This window comes from Oreochromis aureus, linkage group 3 (assembly GCF_013358895.1).
Source record: "Oreochromis aureus strain Israel breed Guangdong linkage group 3, ZZ_aureus, whole genome shotgun sequence".
NCBI classification, from domain to species: domain Eukaryota; kingdom Metazoa; phylum Chordata; class Actinopteri; order Cichliformes; family Cichlidae; genus Oreochromis; species Oreochromis aureus.
In genome coordinates, this window is record NC_052944.1 from 69,835,368 (window position 1) to 69,860,257 (window position 24,890).

At 39.7% G+C, this 24,890-nt stretch overlaps 1 protein-coding gene across 1 annotated transcript in view; it reads left to right on the forward strand.

Moving 5' to 3' along the window:
- The window catches only part of LOC116318035 (GTPase IMAP family member 7-like), a 3,932-nt gene extending 1,473 nt beyond the window's left edge, over positions 1-2,459 (forward strand). The window contains exons 4-5 of the mRNA XM_031736938.2: positions 1-75; positions 951-2,459. The exon at positions 1-75 is cut by the window's left edge and continues 36 nt beyond it. Coding sequence (XP_031592798.1) covers positions 1-75; positions 951-1,717 — 842 coding nt within the window. The 3' untranslated portion in view covers positions 1,718-2,459. The remainder of the gene's footprint in view (positions 76-950) is intronic.
- The last annotated feature ends 22,431 nt before the right edge of the window (positions 2,460-24,890 follow it).

Sequence of the window (24,890 nt, forward strand, 5' to 3'; positions counted from 1 at the left end):
GAGTAGGAAAGAGCTCCAGTGGAAACACCATCCTGGGAAGAGATGCCTTCAGAGAAATCTCCAGTCACTCGTCAGGTAAGACACGCACACACACACACACACACACACACGCACAGTTTTTCATGGTTTTTAATGGGGAGCAGTAGGGCTGTTCGATATAACGATATATATTACCGGTAGATGACGATATAAAAACATCAATCGTTTCATATCACGCTCATCGATTTGTTGGTCACTGTAGTGGTTATATTAATTTCTTAAAGTTCTCTCTTTCTCTTATATTTAATATAGCCACACTACGGACGGACGGGCGATTGGTTTTTTTTGTGTTGTCGTTAGCAACAATGACGGTAAAATCATTGCGTGGCTTCGCCGTCCGCGTGTTTATTTTCCACATAAAGCTTTCACAATAAAGCTCAAGATCCTGTTGAGATTTTTCAAAATAAACTGAATCACATGAAAGAGTATGCAGAGTATTTACGGATGAGAAGCAAAAAAGAGCCGTCAGGTGCTAAAAAATAAACCTTAGACTCAAACGTTAGAACAGGCGTTTCCCCGCGGCACGCTGTGTAATAAATGCTCACAAAGAAGACAGCTGCCGTTACAACTTATGTCTAAAAATGTATCGTTTCATGCATCGGTTAAAACACTCGACTCCAGGTACACGACGCCCAGCTGGAAACACTTCACGCAAGTCGAGCTGCCCGAGATTCACAGAATTTACAGAAAATGTTAAATTTTTGTGATTTATATCGTTTTTGGGACGATAGATGTCTTATATCGGGATATGATATTTTGGTAATATCACACAGCCCTAGGGAGCAGTAGTAGAAATTCTTCACCCGTTACTTATTTTAATGAGGACTCTGTAGGTGTGTAAAACAGGACACCATTTCTGTGCAGTTCATATTTGAGCTAAATTCAGATGAACTGATCTGTTTCCTCCTCAGTGACTGCTGAATGCTCCAAGAAGCAGGAAAAGGTGTTTAAGAAGATGGTCTCTGTGGTTGACACTCCCGGCCTCTTTGACACATTCCTGCCTGAAGACACCGTCAAGAGGGAGATCTCCAAATGCATCAACATGTCGGCCCCGGGGCCCCACGCCATCCTGCTGGTCATCAAGGTTGGACGCTTCACAGCAGAGGAAAGAGATGCTGTGAAGAAAGTGGAGGAGATCTTTGGAGAGGGTGCCTGGAGGTACACCATCATCCTCTTCACTCACGGAGATGTAGTTGAGTCAGACTTTGATGAGACTTTGGAGGAGGCAGGACCTGAGCTGCAGGAGGTCCTGAAGAAAGCTGGAAACAGGTACCACGTCTTCAACAACCTCAAAACCAACGATCGTCGCCAAGTCCTGTTTCTGCTGGAGAAGGTGGATAAGATGGTGACTGACAACAGAGGAGAGTTTTACTCCAACTACACCTACCTGGAAGTTGAGGAAATGCTGAAACGGAGAGAGTCAGAGCTCAGAGAGTTCTTCAAAAAGAAGCTGGAGGATGAAATTAAAGCTGTGGAGTCAGAGTACAAGAAGAAGCTGATGGAGGCGCAGGAGGAGAAACAGCAGGTGGAGGAACAGATGCAGTCTGAGCTGGAGGAGTTAAGGCGGTATTATCACACGTTAGAGAGCGGAGTCCGCCAGGTCGTGGAGCAGGTAGCCAAAGATGACTGCTTTGATGAAATCCTCACCAAGTTTCACCATACACTGAAACTGAACTGAGCTGTTTCTGACTCTTGAACAGAGCCTGCATCATCAGTTATGGTGCTCTGTTCTTCACATGGATCAACATACAAAACTCAGAAAAAGTCTTTACAACTAAATTCATAGACTTTCTTTCAGTCAGTACAGTAATCACTGATCACAGTCACAGATCTAAAATTGCTAAAAGTGAAGTAGTTCAGATTCTGTACTACTGAATTTGAAGCTCCATTAACTTTTGGAAGTCATGGATTTCCCATCTGTAATAACGTAAAGTAAATAAATAAATAATGATAATAAAGTCAATCAAACGGACCAATACGGCAAGGCCGTGAAGATACACTTGGTAAAGTAAATCTGTTGGACATCTTTCTTGTCCTTCAGACAATAATTCTGATGGCTAAAGAACCAGGCAAAAAAAGGAAGTCATGGATTTCCTCTCCTACAGAGAGAATGAGGACGAGCTTCTCTCCCCAGGCTATTCAGGCCCTGAACCAGGTGTAGGACAGGACTGCTCTCTCATACATCCCGTCACCGCATGTACCCTGTTCACTTGCACACTTCTTATAATTTCGTCTTAAATTGTTATTTGTACTCTTTTTTTTAACTGTAAATTTCAAAGTTAAAATCTCTAAATTTTGTCTAATCTGTAAATTCTTACTATCATTTAATGATCAGGCATTGCACAGCAATAAGCATTTCACCATATGTCGTACTGTGTATGGTTGTGTGTGTCACAAATAAAATTTGAATTTATGCTGTCTGGGAAAAGTACTCATGGCCAATTAATCACCTGTCAGGAGAATTTACATATCTGTAGCAGCCATATGAGTTGTTACTTTTTTGGAGGGTTGGTTTAAATGCACACACTGTATTGGCTCACGGGTGTAGGGCGTGACTCATGGGTGTTAGATGATAAACGTGGTTGCACTCACCTGTTCACCACACCTGATGTTGAGGAGCAGAAAGGTAGGGTGAGCATGAGGGGAAATCTTCTGTTGACCGCAGCTTGAGTCATTTTGATGCATTTTTTTATATGCAACTTGATGTATAGTTTAGCGCACTAATTTATGCCATAGCCAGATGTTGTAGTTTAGTATAGTAATTGGTGTAATGTTTGTGAGTTGCATTCATGTTTGTTTGTGCAGTCTGTGCATTTGTATCATGTTTGATCCCCTGTGCTGATTTTGTATAGTGGACAGTACAATGTGTAATTAGAGGAGCAAATAGTACAGAAGTGCATCTCATGTGTTTATTGTTGCGCGTCATCTGTGTCCTCATGTTTAGCTTGCCGCGGCCGTTGGTTGGAGGAGCCTCAATAACTTGTCAACAGAAAACTTTGTAAGCTGTATTGAATCATTTATATATAGATGAGAGTTTTATTGGTGAGAGTTTTATAGTTTGCTGTTGCCGTTGTCCACGCAGCTTTTAAAGTAAGCCTGTGGCTTCACACAACAGATTTCTTTCAGGAGTTTTATTCCCCTGTTAGGTTTCAGCAGTACAGCTGCATTAGGCGTTGTACTGATTTGCTTTCTGGTTATTGTGCATCAGGCAGCTGAAGCCATTGACTTGGGAGTACTGCCACAGTTTGTCTTCCTCACAGCTGACGGTATGGAGGTACATAAATACCCACTGCTAGTATGTACAGAAGACTAGGGTGAGTTAGCTAGTTTACTTTAATAGGCAGATTAGTGGGGGATATTGCTCCTGTTAATTGTGTGTCCAAGGTTTACTGAAAGGAATGTTATTAAGTTGATGTGTTGGAATGAAGCTGTGTGGCATAGGTGCAGTTCAATATTCGGATTTTGTAACATTTTAAAGAAAACTGGAGACACGCCAATTAATAAAATGTGTTGATGTGGATGGAAAGAAAAGACAGTCGAAACCGACTACTAAGGCTTTGGAGAATGAGACTGAAAGGCTTCAAACAGAACGTTACACTAAGATTAGAAAAATTAAAAATGTCATAAAGGTTATTAAAGAATTAAAGCAATCTGAGGATCATGTTTCTACTGTTCAGTCTCAGAGCATTTGTCTCCGATGCTTAGTGAGGAAACTCATCTGCATGAAACCTTGCTTCCTTTGCTTCCCCAAGTAGAGCAAGAAAAACAAGTGTGCATGCACATAATACTGACTTTATGGAAGAGATCAAGAAATGGCTTTATTATGCAAATGGGAAACCCACCGAGTAAAAATCAGGTGTCTGAGCTTGATTTGCCATAGTTAAATCTGCCTGGTGTTGAGTCTTCTGATGTATTACCTAGTGGAAATGGTTCTGGTGCTTCTAGGCAGACCGGGAATTTTGGTGAAGGTGCTGCTATAGATTATGTTAATCCAAGTGATAGCGTCTCTAATGTTGGAAACAGAAGTTGTAGGAGAAGTAGATCAGCACTCAGTGGCTTTATGGTTTCATCTGCCTTGTCAGCTAGCATAAAGGCAGAAGCTGACATGGCCTAGCTGCCAGTAAAGGGCGCTGCTCTTGCGGTGACCAGCCGGTTGTCTCTGTCTGTCAGTGTTTTAACTCAAAAATGAAATAAAGTAAGTTTTTTATTTGTTTGAGCCCTAGGAAATCCTAAAGCATCGGCTTGTGCTTTGTGGAACTTTCTTTTTAACAAAGATGGGGTTTTTATTTCACGTGGTTATATTGGCAATCCTGACGGTTGTTTGGAGCCATTGCTACTCACAAACAATTACATACTCAAGGGAGTTTCTTCTGGATCTTCGGTGTAATGGCCCGTCTCTGGATTCTTTTCACCCTCCAGTGTTTTCCAGCCCTGGATTATTCGGTAATCACAGGAGCACTTTTAATATTAATCGAGTCAAAACAAGGAAGCGGGGTAAGAAGGGAGTCAGCGATTGAGGAAGCAAATACGATACAATTGTATTCCTTTGCCATTAATAATCCTGGCTAATGTGCAGTCTCTGAGGAGTAAATTGGATGAACTGCATTTGAATGTCGCACATTTACGTGACTAGAGGGATACATGTTTAATGGCATTCACAGAGACGTGGCTCAGGGATTCTGACCCTGATTCTTCTCTGAAACTAAATGGCTTTGGGTTTCCCATAAGTTTGGATCGGGACCCGGGAGCTACCCAGAAATCTCACGGAGGAGGAGTGTGCTTGTATATTAATCAGAAATGGTGTAAAAACGCTACCGTCCGTAAACAGGTGTGTCTGCCTGACATTGAGCTCCTCGCTGTGTCTTTGAGGTCGTTTTATCTGCTGTGGAAATTCCCACCGATTAACGTAACCATTGTTTATATCCAAAGAATGCGACTGACACCATCTCCAACATTATCCACTCACTACAATCTCTCTCTCCTGAGGACCTTAAAATTTTTCTGGGGGACTTTAATCGCTGTGACTAGAAGAAAACATTGGGCAGTTTTTATAAGTATGTGAACTGTCCCACACGCTTCAATAATACTCTGGATCTACAGGGTGGGCCATTTATATGAATACACCGTAATAAAATGGGAATGGTTGGTGACATTAAAATCCTGTTTGAGGCACATTAGTATATCTGAGGGGGCAAACTCCTCAAGATGGGTGGTAACCATGGTGGCCATTTAGAAGTTGGCCATCTTGGATACAACTTTTGTTTATTCAATAGGAAGAGGGCCATGTGACACATCAAACTTATTGGTAATGAAAAACAATGGTGTGCTTGGTTTCAACGTAACTTTATTCTTTCATGAGTTATTTACAAGTTTCTGACCACTTATAAAATGTGTTCAATGTGATGCCCGTTGTGTTGGATTGTCAATGCAACCCTCTTCTCCCACTCTTCACACACTGATAGCAACACCGCAGGAGAAATGCCAGCACAGGCATCCAGTATCCGTAGTTTCAGGTGCTGCACATCTCGTATCTTCACACCATAGACAATTGCCTTCAGATGACCCCAAAGATAAAAGTCTAAGGGGGTCAGATCGGGAGACCTTGGGGGCCACTCAACTGGCCCACGACGACCAATCCACTTTCCAGGAAACTGTTCATCAAGGAATGCTCGGACCTGGCACCCATAATGTGGTGGTGCACCATCTTGCTGGAGAAACTCAGGGAACGTGCCAGCTTCAGTGCACAAAGAGAGAAACACATCATCATGTAGCAATTTCAAATAACCAGTGGCCTTGAGGTTTCCATTGATGAAGAATGGACCCACTATCGTTGTACCCCATATACCACACCAAACCATCACTTTTGTTGTTCCAACAGTCTTGGAGGGATCCATCCAATGTGGGTTGGTGTCAGACCAATAGCAGTGGTTTTGTTTGTTAACTTCACCATTCACATAAAAGTTTGCCTCATCACTGAACAAAATCTTCTGCGTGAACTGAGGGTCCTGTTCCAATTTTTGTTTTGCCCATTCTGCAAATTCGGTTCGCCGATCTGGGCCATCCTCGTTGAGATGCTGCAGTAGCTGGAGTTTGTAAGGGTGCCATTTGTGAGTAGCTAATATCCGCCGAAGGGATGTTTGACTAATGACACTCTCCAGTGACATGCGGTGAGTGCTACGCTGTGGGCTCTTGCTGAATGAAGCTAGGACAGCCACTGATGTTTCTTCATTAGTGACAGTTTTCTTGCGTCCACATTTTGGCAAATCCAACACTGAACCAGTTTCACGAAACTTAGCAAGCAGTTTGCTAACTGTAGCATGGGAGATGGGTGGTCTCGTAGGGTGTCTTGCATTAAAATCTGCTGCAATGACCCGGTTACTGCGTTCGCCAGATATCAACACAATTTCGATCTGCTCCTCACGTGTTAACCTCTTCGACATGTCAATGGCTGTGAACAAAGAGAAACTTATAAATAACTCATGGAAGAATAAAGTTACGTTGAAAACAAGCACACCATTGTTTTTCTTGTGACATTACCAATAAGTTTGATGTGTCACATGGCCCTCTTCCTATTGAAAAAACAAAAGTTGTATCCAAGATGGCCAACTTCTAAATGGCCACCATGGTCACCAGCCATCTTGAGGAGTTTGCAGCCTCACATATACTAATGTGCCACAAACAGGACTTTAATATCACCAACCATTCTTATTTTATTATGGTGTATCCATATAAATGGTAAATGAAATGGTAAATGGCCTGTATTTATATAGCGCTTTACTAGTCCCTAAGGACCCCAAAGCGCTTTACACATCCAGTCATCCACCCATTCACACAGACATTCACACACTGGTGATGGCAAGCTACATTGTATCCACAGCCACCCTGGGGCGCACTGACAGAGGCGAGGCTGCCGGACACTGGCGCCACCGGGCCCTCTGACCACCACCAGTAGGCAACGGGTGAAGTGTCTTGCCCAAGGACACAATGACCGAGACTGTCCAAGCCGGGGCTCAAACCGGCAATCTTCCGATTACAAGGCGAACTCCCAACTCTTGAGCCACGATCGCCCCACCCTGTACAGTAAAATTACATGTTTTTTTTTTTTTTCTCTCTTACAGAGAAAATGATATGCCGGTGGAGGCTGCCATGTTGGACGGCAGGACACTTTCACTGCCCTGTCTGTAACATGACAATCATACGGCGTGGGGCTATGGCAAGGCATTTATTGTCATGTCAGCATTCTTCAATGCCAAGTCAGCCACCACTATCAGGACTGCTCTCCACTGCACTCTCCAAGGAGCCTCGTCTTCCTCTTGCCGCACTCTCCGAGGAGCCCCGCCTCCCTCTCAATGTCCTATCTCCAGTATCTAAACCATTTTCTGAATCTTCGGTAGAACATTCATATGCTCTACCCTCTGTGCTAAATGAAACGGCGGCTTATGGAAAGTCCATGAAAATGAAATGCCCTCACTGTGATCTTAGTCTTCTTAAAAAAACTTCAAGGCTCACATGATGAGAAGGCATTGTCACGAGTTCAAAATATTGGGGATGGATACAGGAGGAAAACCAACATAACAACACTGGTCCGGCCGGGTCAAGTCAAACGAAGATTTTAATGCACACGTGTGGGAGATGGGGACACTGTACGCAGACAGCACCAGATCTCTCACCGAAAACCACACAACAATAGTTTTTATGAACATCAGGGTATTGGAACGCCCCCTCATGCGTAACGTAGGTACAATACAATCAATGTTGACAACTTTTAACACATTAAAAGAACATCTCCTTCTTCCCGAGGCCAGATCCTTCCCAGTAATCTTCCAACTCTGCTTATCCCCCGGAACAAACAGTCTCTCCTGCAAGCATAATCAAACAGCTACAAGGCTTTGCAGATTGTTATTTAAATATTCGAACTCTCCCCTCTGCATGAGTTTAGCTACTGGTTGTGTGTGTGCGTGTGTGCCTCGACCTCAGCCTTCACTCTGTCTATAAGGACAGAGGCCAACTCTGCATGTGTGCAATAACCTAACTGAAACCATACATGTAATATGTTAAATAAATGTTCTAATCAAATGCCACTACTCAAAGCTTAACAGAAAACAACATATACCTGTAATAGAAAATGTTAATGTAGGATTATGACAATACCTGTAATACAAGTCGCAACACAAGGCCGACAGCCTAAGGAAATACCTTACTGAAATAACAAGTAATAATGGTGATTAAATGACATAATGATTAATTCTTGCAAATACACACTTACTTAAAGTTTAACAAAAGATATGACTGACTAAAAGATCCTAAAGAACAACATGACATAAGTGTTTTGTAAGCGCGTGCGGCCTTCTATGCTCTACGTCACTTCACTCAATAGATCAGCCAGACATCCCGCTGACTGTAGCTTTTAACCCTTACTGACATGAGCACAACTCCATAATAAGCACCAAGCGGCAATATGTATAAGGATGATCATAGTTACACCTGCAATGAAAGATTATATGATTATACCAACACCTGTAAATAAAAGATTAACATTAGGTTATAACAATCACTGTAATACAAACGTTAATGTAATGTCAACTGCTTCAATAAATGCTTTAATGCAATGCTTATTATATGATTCTAATGTAATGATAAAATAACAATAAAATATCTCGTCTCAGCATTCAAAAAGATCAATAGATTTTTGCCTGGCCTGTCATCTGCACTGTGTTTGTGTAGAGGGACTTCCTCGTCTTTGTTTTTCAGTTTGCAGAGGACATGGAGCTCTTTTTAAAAGCATCTGCTGACTAGCAGGGACTATGGGTCAATGCGATGTTTGACACTTTAATGGACAGATGATGGCACTGGCTGTTTGTTTGTTTTTGTTTTTTTTATGTGTTGTTGTTGTTGTTTTTTTCAGTCTACAGAATTCCAATTAAACTTATTTCAAAATGTTGTTCACTTGTTTCCATGTCCATACTTATAGTAGAAAATTGCAGTGTGAATGTAAAGGCATTGTTTATTGCTTGTAAATTCAAAATAAAAAAGCTTAACATTCATATTAACAGCAATGTATTTCCTTGTAATCAATAACATTTTTATACATTTTACACATTAACCCTCTGGGCTCTGTGCTGGCCTTATATGGCCACTTCAGCTTTTATAATTTTCAACTTTAGCTTGTTAAATTCATCAAAAATATATACACTAAACATCCTATTGTTCCTCTTGACTCTATCGTGGCCATTTTGGGCCAATTGAAACCCATTATAACAACCTTTTTTAATTTATTGCAATTGACAGCACTAAATCATATAAATTAGGTAAAACTGCTTTCATTCTAAACTCAACACATGTAAATTGTAGTTTTTAATGTTTTTTTTTTTTTTTTTTTAATTACATCATTTACCCATTTTTGGCCAAACAAGAAATATTATGTAATATTGTTAGTTTCAAATAAGGGTGTTTGATGGCTTACCGCACTGCAATGGACCAAAAGAATGACATGGGTTTGATCTTAAGGATCCAATAGTTTGTGCATGACATTGCAGCACAAATATGTGTTTGCAAGATAGACTGGAAAAAAATATGATGTATTAAATATTGCACAGGCTGCAGTGAATTTCAGTTCATGCACTACTGAGCTTTGAGTTTCCCAGTCAAACCTATCTTTGAAGCACATGCTAAAAACACTTTTACGCTTGTACATTTCATAACAAGATACCATAGCCAAAATATTAACTCTCAAAAAAAAAAATTCAAAGCTGCAGCTGCAGCACATACAGCAACAAAAACTGTTAGTAAATGTGTCCTGGAGTTTAAGCAGGTGGAGAAAGTGCTACTGCTGTAAGTAAGCCTAACAGCTTCCAGATCACTTATTTTTCTGAAAAGATGGCAAGAAGGGCATCACTGCCCCAACCTTTTTTGTGCCACGGACCAGTTTAATGTCAGACAATATTTTCACGGACCGGCCTTTAAGGTGTCGCGTTTAATACAACAAAATAAAATGATACAGACAAAGACAAAAACTGTGGCATTTTGTAAATATAATAATAAACGTGAATTCACTGTGTAATTGTGTAACTTCATTAGCAGCGTCCTCCTGAAATGCGCCAACATTGAGAGTAACATCCTCCTCTCTGCCCCTTAATGCTCTCTGGTCACTAGCTATTTCAAAATACGACACACAACTACAACATGGGAAAAGACCCATGGAAACTGATGTAGCCGGATAGGCTACTCGCCTTTCCTTTTCTCTCTCTCTCCCTCGCTCGCTCTACTGCTCTCGCTCTCTCCTGTGCTCGCTCTCGGCTGCACAACTAGATTAATTGGGAACCCACCTGCATATTGATTGCAGGGTGACGTCAGCCCGTATAAAGCTAAGCCGGTGTTTTTCTCGATCATTCCTCCCGTGCATTCGGCGCAAAGCAGCAGTAAATGCGGGCACACTGCGACGGACTGATCAGCAAGCGAGTAGATCATATGACAGCCACAGGTATGCTCTCGCTTAATCTCAGATTCCCTCCAAGTAGTAGAATGTGCAGTAGGCCTAATATAGTTTTGCGGCCTGTTGTAGCGCAGCAGTTTTCTGATTTATTCCGGCGTTGCGGAGAGGGGTGCTAGAGTTATCTCCACCAGTGAGAGTATAGTAGTGATGGGCAGATGAAGCTTCATGAAGCACTGAAGCTTTTCATCCAATTGGTTCACCCCAGCGCAAAGCGTCTTGAAGCTTCATTTGCTCTAGTAGGACATCTACTGGACGTAAAAATATTAGTTGGCATGAATTTGAAGAGTGTGGCATTTTGCACACAGCCTGTAAACGTCAACAACAAAAGGAGTGTGTAAATCATGTATATTGTAGTGATGGCAGTATACTGTGTATATTTATACTGGCAGTATGGAAAATGATTATTTGGAAATGCTTAAAATGGAAATGATCATTTACTGTGAGGTGAGGTGTGGTTGGGGTATGGTCAGTGGTTGTGCTTTTGTAAGGTATGGACAGCTACAGACTGAGGCCTCAGTCCTGCCTGTTCACATTTTATTCTGTAAAAACTAAACTTTCACTGCTTTTATGACCTTTTTAGTGGGGAGAACATAGCTAGGATGTAACGATTTAACAAATCTTTTAAATCCTTTGTCCTCCACAATGCTAAATTCGCTGGGAGTCCTCAATCACCATGCTAACCAGGTCTTTATCAATTTGAGATTTTTCTCCTGAGGAAAGACAATAAAAACAAAGCACAAATATAAATATCACACATAACTTATTACAGTTGTATAATATTGTTATATCCTTTAGTAACATTACTGCATGCTATAGTATCATGGCATTTGATGGCTCACCTGGTCTTGCTCCACAATCGGTGTTCCCCTTATTCTCATGCAAAGCTCTGTAGTGCCTAAGCATGGATGAGGTGTTGTTGTTATATCCCAGCTCCCTGGCACATAGCAAACACTTCACCTTGTCCAAAAGTAAAGACAGCTTAACATAAATTGTATTGCACCATCAGTATTATGAAAATACATCTTCTTTAGAAATTTACATATCCTTTTGGGAGGAATAAGATCAAAATGTTCCCACACAGTCTCCTGACTTTCTCTCCTCACTCTCCTAAACCTCCCCAGCCAACATGTATATATGGGCCCCACCTGGTTTTTGCTCGGGCTGGATGGGTACCATGTGGGCATGGGCTCAAACTGGGCTTTTTGTATGGGGCCTACTTGGGTTCTTCACATTAAACCCATATGGGCAATCCCAAGTGGGCACTTTTAGTAGGTCCTAGCTGCGTCAAACATGGGAAACACTTAACTTGGTCCAAAATGGGAAACACATGTAGGACCCACTTGGGTTTTCCACCTGGGATAGACATGGGCAAACACAGTCATTTAAGGATAGGCTTTTGTTGTGTGCCCCAGGTGGGGCAAAGTGAGGTAATCAATATGTTTTAGTATCGATGACACAGGTGGGGCCCACCTGGTCAAACTATATGGGTCACACATGGGCAAATGCAAGTCAGACCCTGAAAACATGTCTATGTGGGCCCCAAATGGGTTATGTTAAGTTAATATGGGCATATATTTTACATGGGCTCAAGATTGTTTAGTATATATGGGACCCACATGGGTTTCTAACATGAAATCCATATGGGTGGGCATCCAATGTAGGTCCTAGTTGGGTCAGTGATGGTAAATGTGTACATTGGTTCAAAATGGTAGCACATGCTTATGTGAGGATTCTTCTTCTGTGAAGAGCCTGAGAAAGTGTTATTTGAATAAAGGAGGATTTATTCCAAACAAGCCCATCACAGATTGCACACAACCCAGGGAGTTCTGAAAGTCAAATTGTAAAAAGAATCTCAAAAGAAAGTATGAACATAACTCTTTTATAACCTGCAGACGGCACCCATGGGGTACCATTCTCTAACGAATCACCCTAACTTTAACATATTTGGCACAACCTCTGTCTATCACTTTTGCTATCCTTACGTACAATCAGATGTTCTTTACCCTTCATTTTTGACCCTCTCAGTATTTAGCCTTGGCTAGCGAATGTACTTAAAGTCCACGTTGAGACCTCAAGATGTTATGTGTTATCAGACACTACAACCCAGCAGTCAAGTGAGACCATAGGAACTTTGATGTTTTTGAACATTCAATGTTACTCAAAACACTCTGCACACTATTCCAAATAACTGGTTTGAAACTGGTTACTTTTTAATTTTAGATTTCATTTTAAGTACTTAATTTGAACTTTCAGCGCTCTGCATGGTAGGCTGCATGGTGAGGCTCAGATAAGATAAAATAAGGACTTCATGATTCTTCTTAGGTAAATTCACTTGTCACAGCAGCAATAATAAGTGATTAAAACGGACACAAGAGTAGAAAAAAAAAGAAAAGCAAAAATACAAATAAAAACCTAAGATAAAAGTGAATTACACAGACAAAATCCAGATTTGGCATTTGCAAATTAAGGATTACTGGTTGTTCTATTTACTTGAGCAAACATGCAATTGAGGATTTTTAGTAGATCAGAGACACTCTACTGTATTAGAGAAAAGACAGTTAGCTACATGGAAGTTGGAAGTTTTGGTTAATCAGATCCAGTAAAGCTCCTGAAGTATATTACCGATCTGTTAAAATGTTACTCTTCAAACTTGTGACCTCAGATTATATAATCAGAAATAATTTATATTTTCTTTGAACTAGTGGAAAGGAGAGGGAATGGGGTCTTTAAAGCAGTCACACTTCAATTGTGAAACTCCCTTGTCCTTATGGTGTATTGACACTATTGAAACTTTTCAAAAGCAGTCTAATGTTAGAAGAACTTTTAGGTAAACTGTTATTCTTCTTCTTATCATTATTATATATTTTATTAATTATATTTTTATTATGATGTTGATTTGGGTGACAATTATTTGATAAATATTATGTATTAATTTTTTAAACATCTTAACCATCCCTATGCTTAAATAAATAAAATTGTTCTTTTAAACTTGTGCATTGTTTGACTTTTAAAATTTTTTGTATCAGGTGTAAAATGACTTTTTAAATAAAGTTGTTTTTAATGTGAGCAGCTCCTATTGGCTCGTTTAAAAAGAGGGAGGAGCAGATTGCACCGCCTAGCGTCTAGTCTTCGCGGTCTTTCGTCATTTGCGCCTTTTCTCTCCCTGGTTTGAGAACAAAAGGATACCAAATAATCGAAAACTATGACAAAGGTAAATACTTAAAGTTTGATAAGTTTTCATCAATGTTATTTTAGTAACTTTCTATAGTTGTCCTAAACGGTAATAGGGGGAGAAGCATAACATCTTTAGCTAGCAGGTAGAACTGGGTTAATTTACTGCATTGTCTTTGGCAAACATAATTTAAAGTTAATTACAAAACTCTTACTGCCTATATTCTACTCGAAAAAATTCATCTTATCTTATTCTGTTTTCATTGGGCCATTCTCTCTATGCAGTTTTTGAATTTACATATTATAACGTACACGGCAGTTTTTTTTTTTCTGTGCTTCTGCAACTGTTTCTTAGGTTTTCCTAAAAGGTTTTTGTAATTAATTTAAAAAATATATATAATTTTTTTTTTTTGGCTTTAGTGGATTCCCGCTCAGCTAACTCGGCCATTATGCACTACCCAGTAAACAAAATGGCTGAACAGTATCTTAAATGTTTGAACATGAGCTAGTCATACCATGTCACGTAATATTCATGTGCAGTGTAGCAAGCCCACCTTATAGGGGTGTAAAACATGAGGTGTATGAGGTTATTGTTTAAATTACAGGAGTAGATGCCTGCAGCTGGAACAGTTTTCTGATCTGAACGTGAACCTACTGGTCACGTTTACGGTAATGTTACCAGATATGCATTGAACTATAGGAAAACGTGGTGGATCAGTGTGCAAAAAGCCCCCAAAAGAAACACACAGCTTCTTTAGCTCAAACACTGTCTGATCCGTTAGATACTGTGCTGTTCCATCTAGTTATTGGTTACTGAGAAATGTTAGGTTATTAATTAATTAGGAGAGTGCAGCTGTTCAGATCAGATGGTGAAGTAGGAAAATGCAGAACATGTTACTATAGCTGAATGCTGTGTAAAAATACTAGTAATAAATCTAACTCCCATTTATGGCTTTTACTACTGTGGGGCTAAATAAAAAAAATTACAGACATAATGAAATCTGCTACACTTACAAAGCTTAAGTTTAAAACAATTATTATATATTAAGCATTTTTTTGCTCTTTTTTTAATTCTTTTTGCTAATAATGGACTCAATTTTATTATCAAGTTCAAAGACCTATTAAACTTTTAAACCATTAAATCCAGGAAATTAGATGCCCGTAAATGTACGAGACCCTCTTTATGGCTAGTATCCCCAAATATTTAATAATTCTAAAAGTACACAAATTTTGTTCTTTTCAATTAAATAGTGCATGTTTAATGTATTATTAAGCAGGTAAAAATTCCACTAAATTAGTTTTTGCATATTTTTAAGTATAATCAAATTTTTATAATTTGCGAGTACTGGAGATTTTGCCACTTGTTTTGAAGTTTGGATAGTGCTTTATAGTAATTTGTAAATGTTTTGAAGTCATCTGGCTTCTTAATAATTTAATAAAAAATTAACAAGCCATGTAATAATTTGAAAAACCACTAGGGACCACTTATTACTATGTCACCAATTTTTTACTTAAAGGAATTTAGGAATTATGTCTGTCAAGACATTTGTTCTGGCATAAGTCACCATTTTGATATATCTTCCTGTGACTTTAAAGTCTGTCAGCTAGTTAGATACATTTTTGCACTGCTAGTGTTTGCTGCTTGAATTAGTCAGTTTACCATATAAACACATGCAGTGCCTTTCAAACTTTTAATTACACTGTTCATTTTGTGCATTAGTAAGAGAATCTTTTATATTGAATTATCCTGGGAAAAAACGAAAATGTTTTTTTTTTTTTCTCATGCACTTTCTTTCATTTCCTTATCACGTTTAGATTCTTCAAGATCACAAGCACCATCTTTAACATGTAAGTAACTTTCATATTATTTGTATTACTTATCATTATTATTAGTGTGAATGCTTGTAAAAGCATTCACAGTATTGTTCTTCTAATCTTTATTAGTGTGAATGCTTGTAAAAGCATTCACAGTATTGTTGTTGTAATCTTTATTATTATTATTATATATTCCGTACGTTTTTTGTACTCTATCTCCTTCAAAACCGTTCAACTTAGAAAAACCATTCAAACACCGTTAGATTCCTCTTCTTTTGGACATGACTGCTTCTATTTTTCTCATTCATAACATTTATATTTTTAAAATTATTCAACTTTTTTCAACAAAAATTTCCCATGTATTTCAATGGAGAGACCCTTCAAATTCTCATTCAACTTACTCATTTTTAAACTGTATCTACTTCCACATACATTGACGTAGAGTCATCATTCAAACTTTAAAACGAAGACAAGACATTCAACTATTCAACTTGTATTTATCTTTTCAATATCTATCATACTTTTTCTTCAGTTCCAGTTTAAGTTTCATGATGTTTTTTCACCCGTTTCAGAGTTTATAATGGGTGTGTATGGGACGGAATGTTGGGGCTAGAGTGAGACAGCTCAACTGCTAGAGTGAGAGGAGCGAAAAAATTAATCCTAAAATCTTTTTTAAAACTGCTGCTGTGTCCGCAGCGTTTGCTCTACAGGTATGATTTTACCCTCAAAACATAGCCATCGCTGTCCTCTTTCATCCAATGTGTTTACTATTGTACTAGGTGTTATGGTTCTTTCATAAATGTCACCAATGCACAGCCTCCTCCCTCCAACTCCTCCATAGACTCCAATGTTAAAATGGCTCAGAAGGTTCGTTTGAAAATCAGAAGAGCATGCTGTCTTTACACTGTCACCACGTCCATATAATAAACTCCACAGGCATGAAAACTGAGAATTAGGTAGACTGGACATTGCTGTCGCTCACGGTGAAAGAATTTTGTCAATAGGACCTGTACTTTTCATTTGGGAGCGATTTGTTTCGGCCTGACTTTTCTGTTCATTTTAAGCAGCAAAAGTGAGGTGCATGTCTGTGAGCGTGTGTACTGAGCCATTGGGTGCAGTCACTATAGCAACCAGGCTCACACCTGCCTGCCTAACGAGCTCTGTCTCTCACTGTGCCAAGATTCATCTTAAACACTTCTCTTTCAACTGCTGCTGTGTCCACAGTGTTTGCTCTACAGCCATCATTTTACCCTCAAAACGTCGCCATCGTTCTTCTCTTTCCAACAGCGTGTCTTTCAGAGCTCAGAGATGTAAACCTTGTAAACTGTGTGGATCCAAGTGGAGGGATCACATTTTAGTCATTCAGTGATTCAAAGAATATGAACTTTTAATATTCATTCAGATGTTTTCTGACTCTAAATTTTCTTTTCCCATTTCTTAGGTTTTTCTAATTTACAATTAAAACATTTTCAACTATTTTCCAACTTCTTCTCTGTGCTTGTCAGCTTTTAGCAGTTCAGCACTTTTGTTTTCAGGTGCAAATTTCTGTATTTTTCATCTCATTCAACATTTTTAACTTAAAATTCAGCAATTAATTCATTTCAGTGCATACATTCAGATTCAAGCATTCACACTGCAGTTTCTTCAGAAAATGCACTTTCTAGTTATTATCTATTCCGTACGTTTTTTGGCATCTAACTCCTTCAAAACCGTTCAACTTAGAAAAACCATTCAAACACCGTTAGATTCCTCTTCTTTTGGACATAACTGCTTCTATTTTTCTCATTTATAACATTTATATTTTTAAAATTATTCAACTTTTTTCAACAAAATTTTCCCATGTATTTCAATGGAGAGACCCTTCAAATTCTCCTTCAACTTATTCCTCTTTGAACTGTATCTACTTCCACATACGTTGACATAGAGCCACCATTCAAACTTTAAAACGAAGACAAGACATTCAACTATCCAACTTGTATTTATCTTTTCAATATCTATTATACTTTTTCTTCAGTTCCAGTTTAAGTTTCATGATGTTTTTTCACCTGTTTCAGAGTTTATAATGGGTGTCTATGGGACAGAATGTTGGGGCTAGAGTGAGACAGCTCAACTGCTAGAGTGAGAGGAGCAAAAAAATTAATCTTAAAATCTTTTTTAAAACTGCTGCTGTGTCTGCAGCGTTTGGTCTACAGGTATGATTTTACCCTCAAAACGTAGCCATCGCTGTCCTCTTTCATCCAATGTGTTTACTATTGTACTAGGTGTTATGGTTCTTTCATAAATGTCACCAATGCACAGCCTCCTCCCTCCAACTCCTCCATAGACTCCAATGTTGAAATGGCTCAGAAAGGTCTTTTGAAAATCAGAAGAGCATGGTGTTTTTCCACTGTCACCAAGTCCATGTAATAAACTCCACAGGCATGAAAACTGAGAATTCAGTAGACTAGACATGACTGCCGCTCACGGTGAAAGAATTTTGTCAGTACGACTTGTACTTTTCGTTCTGGAGCGATTTGTTTGGGGCTGACTTTTCTGTTCATTTTAAGCAGCAAAAGTGAGGTGCATGTCTGTGTGCGTGTGTATGGAGCCATTGGGTGCAGTCACTATAGCAACCAAGCTCACACCTGCCTGCCTAACGAGCTCTGTCTCTCACTCTGCCAAGATTCATCTTAAACACTTCTCTTTCAACTGCTGCTGTGTCCACAGTGTTTGCTCTACAGCCATCGTTTTACCCTCAAAACGTCGCCATTGTTCTTCTCTTTCCAACACCGTGTCTTTCAAAGCTCAGAGATGTAAACCTTTAAAACTGTGTGGATCCGAGTGGAGGGATCACATTTTAGTCATTCAGTGATTCAAAGAATATGAACTTTTAATATTAATTCAGATGTTTTCTGACTCTAACTTTTTTTTCTCATTTCTTAGGTTTTTCTAATTTACATTTAAAACATTTTCAATTATTTTCCAACTTCTTCTGTGTGGATGTCAGCTTTTAGCACTTCAGCACTTTTGTTTTCAGGCGAAAATTTCTGTATTTTTCATCTCATTCAACATTTTTAACTAAAATTCAGCAATTAATTAATTTCAGTGCATACATTCAGATTCAAGCATTCACAATGCAGTTTCTTCAGAAAATGCACTTTCTAGTGAGTGTGAATGCTTGTAAAAGCATTCACAGTATTGTTGTTGTAATCTTTATTAGTGTGAATGCTTGTAAAAGCATTCACAGTATTGTTCTTCTAATCTTTATTGTGTGGATGCCCTAAAAGGGCTTCCACACTATTGAGTTCCTGTTTCTCTTTATTGTGTGGATGCCCTAAAAGGGCTTCCACACTATTGAGTTCCTGTTTCTCTTTATTCTTTATTGTGTGGATGCCCTAAAAGGGCTTCCACACTATTGTTTTCCTGTTTCTCTTTATTGTGTGGATGCCCTAAAAGGGCTTCCACACTATTGAGTTCCTGTTTCTCTTTATTCTTTATTGTGTGGATGCCCTAAAAGGGCTTCCACACTATTGTTTTCCTGTTTCTCTTTATTGTGTGGATGCCCTAAAGGGCTTCCACACTATTGAGTTCCTGTTTCTCTTTATTATGTGTGCCTATGCCAAGAGGCACACATATTACTATTCCTCAGATTTATTATGTGTGCCTATGCCAAGAGGCACACATATTACTATTCCTCGGATTTATTATTATTATTATTATTATGTGTGCCTATGCCAAGAGGCACACATATTACTATTCGTCGGATTTATTATTCTTATTATTATTATTATTATTATTATTATTATTTTCCTTTTTCCGCCTGAAATTTTGCAGCGTATCTCGACCCGCAGTTTTGAGACAAGCTTCATATATGTTACCTCATTTTGTGCGGCTGGATCTGGACTGGTGTGCTATGACTTTTGGTGTTTATGAGTATTATAGTTTTTTAAATATTAATATTTTTCTGAAAATTTTCCCGCGCTCCTCTGCCAAACAGTTTTGACAATAGGGTTACATATGTTACATCATTTTGTGCGGCTCGAGCTGGACTAGTATGGTGTGACTTTTGGTGTTTATGACTTTTATAGTTTTTGAAATATTTAGATTTTAGTGCAAATTTGGGCCAATTTCTAGGCTCCTGAGAAAGAAATGACTTTTGGCCCCATAGAAAGAGACGTCATTTGTGGTGTCTTGGCTCTCTCTAGTGGTATACCGGGAGTAGTACAGCCGAAAAGATTTATCCTTGTGTTGAAAACTCCATATCCCACAATTCATAGCACGCCTCTGCCGAGTTAAACAATGGCGGCCACCACTTCGTTTTATATGTCTTTTATTAGTGTTTCTAGGTCACAAAATCAACTTTTAAGATATTTTCAGGCGAGAATGTAGGTGTGTAAACTTCAAATATCTGCTTGTTTTATCATATTAGCGACAGTGCTCTGACGACCTCGGTCCTGCCTGACAGCTAGCCGGCTACCTAGCTAGCTGCCGCGCTTGGCTGCAAATGCACAGCGAGGGACTCTCTCTCCTTTCACCTCCCGGTCTCTCGCAAATGCTCGCACAGAATCGGAGTTACAGCTGGATGTGGAAAAATAACTGAGTTGTTTGGTGGTGCTATAATGCGGAGCTACAACAGTGGGCAGCTATCCACCGGTGTATGACAGAAAGGACATGCCGCGACCGCCGATCGACCGGTGTTTGCTAACGCGAGGTCAATCGTGGATCAGGGAAAGCGAAGGCAGGAGCGTGAGGTGAACTGAATTTCAGGTAAGAAGTTATGACCTGCACTCTATTTGGGTCAGATATAAACCGAGTTTAGGTGTAGTTTATTTAGCAGCAGTTCTCTTATGTGTTGCTGATAGCTGGCTAGCTAGCTAGCGCCGCTAGCATAGTTAGCTAGCCCGCTAGCGACCCTTCGTGAAAAAGCACCCAGGCTTGGCTTATATTGAGGCGGGTGAAACTCGTGTCAGCACCCGGTCGCTCGCCTACAGTATGTGTTTTAGCTGGACTTCGTTTATATGGGCCGATGATGCTGGAAACCGAAGGCAGGAGCGTGAGGTGAACTGAATTTCAGGTAAGAAGTTATGAACTGCACTCTATTTGGGTCAGATATAAACCGAGTTTAGGTGTAATTTATTTTCGTTGACCTTTTACAATCGTACTGCCACGGGAGTTTATATACAGCTGTGTGCGCACTAAGTTACTGACGTTGGACTTTATTTTATTCATTAGGGTTAGTTCATAGAGTTGCCGTGCCGCATAAATGGAATCGTCCCACATTCAGAGAAAACATTATGATTTATTCTGTCGTTACGAAGCCTCCCCTGTCATTCTCTCGCGTGTTGAAACGTCAATCATGAAACTGATCAATGATCGGCTGTTCGCTCTTATTTATCGCGCTAAACAACAGCAGCACGTTTAAGCTTGATCAGCTGTTGTTAGAATTCTTTTGATTTTAATTTCTAGTATCAGCTGATGTTTGCTGGAGCATGAAGATGAAATCAGGAGATGTCCTTACTGAATCATCAGAGCTGAACTGGTGATGGAGAAACAGGTTTACACTTTAGGTGACATGAATGAGTTGAAGGAAGTTATGAGTTGTTTTTGTGTAGCTGACAGCTGGTAACTGTGCAGGGGCGGATCTAGCAAAGCTTTTGCCGGGGGCAGCTAGGGCATTAACAGAGAAAGGTGGACACAAAGATATACTTTTCTTTCTTACTCTCATATAAAATATTTAGCTTTTATTAAATAGTTATCTGAATCTCACAACCAAAGTTTGTATAATAATACACAAGATTGGCTGTAGACCATTGTTCATAATTCAGAACACTGTGTAAAAATAACAAAAACAAAAAGTGAATGCATGTGTGAAAAGTGGTCCATAATGTAATGCTTCAAAGCGTGTTCATGCAAACATTGTCGGGTCTGCCGTGGTACAATGGGACTTCTGCTCATGAACCTGTGTGCACAGCGTCTGCAAATCGGCGCTGTACAAAGTAACTTCATCTTTACACAAAACTGTAAGCTGTCATCTGTGAAGCGTGAGCGGTGTTTGTTTTACCATAGTTCATGGTGGAGAATGGCTGCTCTTCTGAGTTTTGCTCTCTGTAGCCGTATGAATGGCAACTACAGTGATTAGCAGCGGCATAGGCACACATAAAATTTCTTCTGAAATTTTCGCTTTCTAGTTATTATGTGTGCCTATGCCAAGAGGCACACATATTACTATTCCTCGATTTATTATTCTTATTATTATTATTATTTTCCTTTTTCCGCCTGAAATTTTGCAGTGTATCTCGACCCGCAGTTTTGAGACAAGCTTCATATATGTTACCTCATTTTGTGCGGCTGGATCTGGAATGGTGTGCTATGACTTTTGGTGTTTATGAATTTTATAGTTTTTAAATATTAATATTTTAGTGAAAATTTTCCCGCTCCTCTGCCAAACAGCTTTGACAATAGGGTTACATATGTTACATCATTTTGTGCGGCTGAAGCTGGACTAGTATGGTCTGACTTTTGGTGTTTATAACTTTTATAGTTTTTGAAATATTTAGATTTTAGTGCAAATTTGGGCCAATTCATCTTTTGGCGCCAAATAAACAGACTTCATTTGTGGTGTGTTGGCTCTCTCTAGTGGTATGCCGGGAGTGGTACAGCCTGTCTACCCTTATTTGGATTACCGTAATGATGACAATTTCAACGGTGCGCACAGCGTCGCTGCTTTCAGGAGCCATTGGAATTTTTAAGGTTGCGCAAATCATTCAAAAGTTACGGTAATGCTTGGTGGAAAACTCAATATCCCACAATTCATAGCACGCCTCTACAGAGTGAACAATGGCGGCCACCACTTCGTTTTATATGTCTTTTATTCGTGTTTCTAGGTCACAAAATAAGCTTTTAAGATATTTTCAGGCGAGAATGTAGGTGTGTAAACTTCAAATATCTGCTTGTTTTATCAAGACATCCCATATTTAGCGACAGTGCTCTGACGACGTCGGTCCTGCCTGACAGCTAGCCGGGCTACCTAGCTAGCTGCCGCGACTTGGCTGCAAATGGATAGCGAGGGACTCTCTCTCTCGCTAGCTAGCACGACAGGAGTTTATATACAGCTGTGTGCGCTAAGTTACTGACGTTGGACTTTATTTTATTCATAATGGTTAGTTCGTAGAGTTGCCGTACAAACGGAATCGTGCCACATTCACAGAAAATATTACGATTTATTCTGTCGTTACGAAGCCTCCCTGTCATTCTCTGCCTGTTGCAACTTCAATCATGAAACTGATCAATGATCGGCTTTTTCGCTCTTGTTTGTTTATCGCCTAAACAACAGCTGCACGTTTAAGCTTGATCAGCTGTTGTTAGAATTCATTTGCTTCTAATTTCTAGTATCAGCTGATGTCGATGTGGAAAAAATAACTGAGTTGTTTGGTGGTGGAGCTACAACAGAGGGCAGCTATCCACCGGTGTGTGACAGAAAGGACATGCCGCGAACGAGACATAAAAGGCGGTGAGGCTACCGCCCGATCGACCGGTGTTTGCTAACGCGGAGGTCAATCGTGGATCAGGGAAAGCGAAGGCAGGAGCGTGAGGTGAACTGAATTTCAGGTAAGAAGTTATGACCTGCACTCTATTTGGGTCAGATATAAACCGAGTTTAGGTGTAGTTTATTTAGCAGCAGTTCTCTTATGTGTTGCTGATAGTCGGCTAAGCTAGCTAGCGCCGCTAGCATAGTTAGCTAGCGCCGCTAGCAACCCTTGGTGAAAAAGCACCCAGGCTTGGCTTATATTGAGGCGGGTGAAACTCGTGTCAGCACCGGTCGCTCTCTATTTGGGTCAGATATAAACCGAGTTTAGGTGTAATTTATTTTCGTTGACCTTTACAATCGTAATGCCACGGGAGTTTATATACAGCTGTGTGCGCACTAAGTTACTGACGTTGGACTTTATTTTATTCATTAGGGTTAGTTCATAGAGTTGCCGTGCTGTACAAACGGAATCGTCCCACATTCAGAGAAAACATTATGATTTATTCTGTCGTTACTGAAGCCTCCCCTGTCATTCTCTCGCGTGTTGAAACGTCAATCATGAAACTGATCAATGATCGGCTGTTCGCTCTTATTTATCGCGCTAAACAACAGCAGCACGTTTAAGCTTGATCAGCTGTTGTTAGAATTCTTTTGATTTTAATTTCTAGTATCAGCTGATGTTTGCTGGAGCATGAAGATGAAATCAGGAGATGTCCTTACTGAATCATCAGAGCTGAACTGGTGATGGAGAAACAGGTTTACACTTTAGGTGACATGAATGAGTTGAAGGAAGTTATGAGTTGTTTCTGAGAGACAAAGACCAAGCTCCTTTTTTGTGTAGCTGACAGCTGGTAACTGTGCAGGGGCGGATCTAGCAAAGCTTTTAGGGGGGCATTAACAGAGAAAGGTGGACACAAAGATATACTTTTCTTTCTTACTCTCATATAAAATATTTAGCTTTTATTAAATAGTTATCTGAATCTCACAACCAAAGTTTGTATAATAATACACAGGATTGGCTGTAGACCAGGGGTGGGCAATTCAGGCCCGAGGGCGGTGTCCCTGCAGGTTTTAGATGTGTCCTTGAACCAACACAGCTGATTTAAATGGCTAAATTAGCTCCTCAACATGTCCTGTTCTCCAAAGGCCTGATAACGAACTAATCATGTGATTCAGGTGTGTTGACCCAAGGTGAGATCTAAAACCTGCAGGACACCGCCCTCGGGCCTGGAATTGCCCACCCCTGCTGTAGACCATTGTTCATAATTCAGAACACTGTGTAAAAATAACAAAAACAAAAAGTGAATGCATGTGTGAAAAGTGGTCTATAATGTAATGCTTCAAAGTGTGTTCATGCAAACATTGTCGGGTCTGCCGTGGTACAATGGGACTTCTGCTCATGAACCTGTGTGCACAGCGTCTGCAAATCGGCACTGTACAAAGTAACTTCATCTTTACACAAAACTGTAAGCTGTCATCTGTGAAGCGTGAGCGGTGTTTGTTTTTACCATAGTTCATGGTGGAGAATGGCTGCTCTTCTGAGTTTTGCTCTCTGTAGCCGTATGAATGGCAAACTACAGTGATTAGCAGCGGCATAGGCACACATAAAATTTCTTCTGAAATTTTCGCTTTCTAGTTATTATTATTATTATTATTATTATTATTATTATTATTATTATGTGTGCCTATGCCAGGAGGCACACATATTACTATTCCTCGGATTTATTATTATGTGTGCCTATGCCAAGAGGCACACATATTACTATTCCTCGGATTTATTATTCTTATTATTATTATTATTTTCCTTTTTCCGCCTGAAATTTTGCAGCGTATCTCGACCCGCAGTTTTGAGACAAGCTTCATATA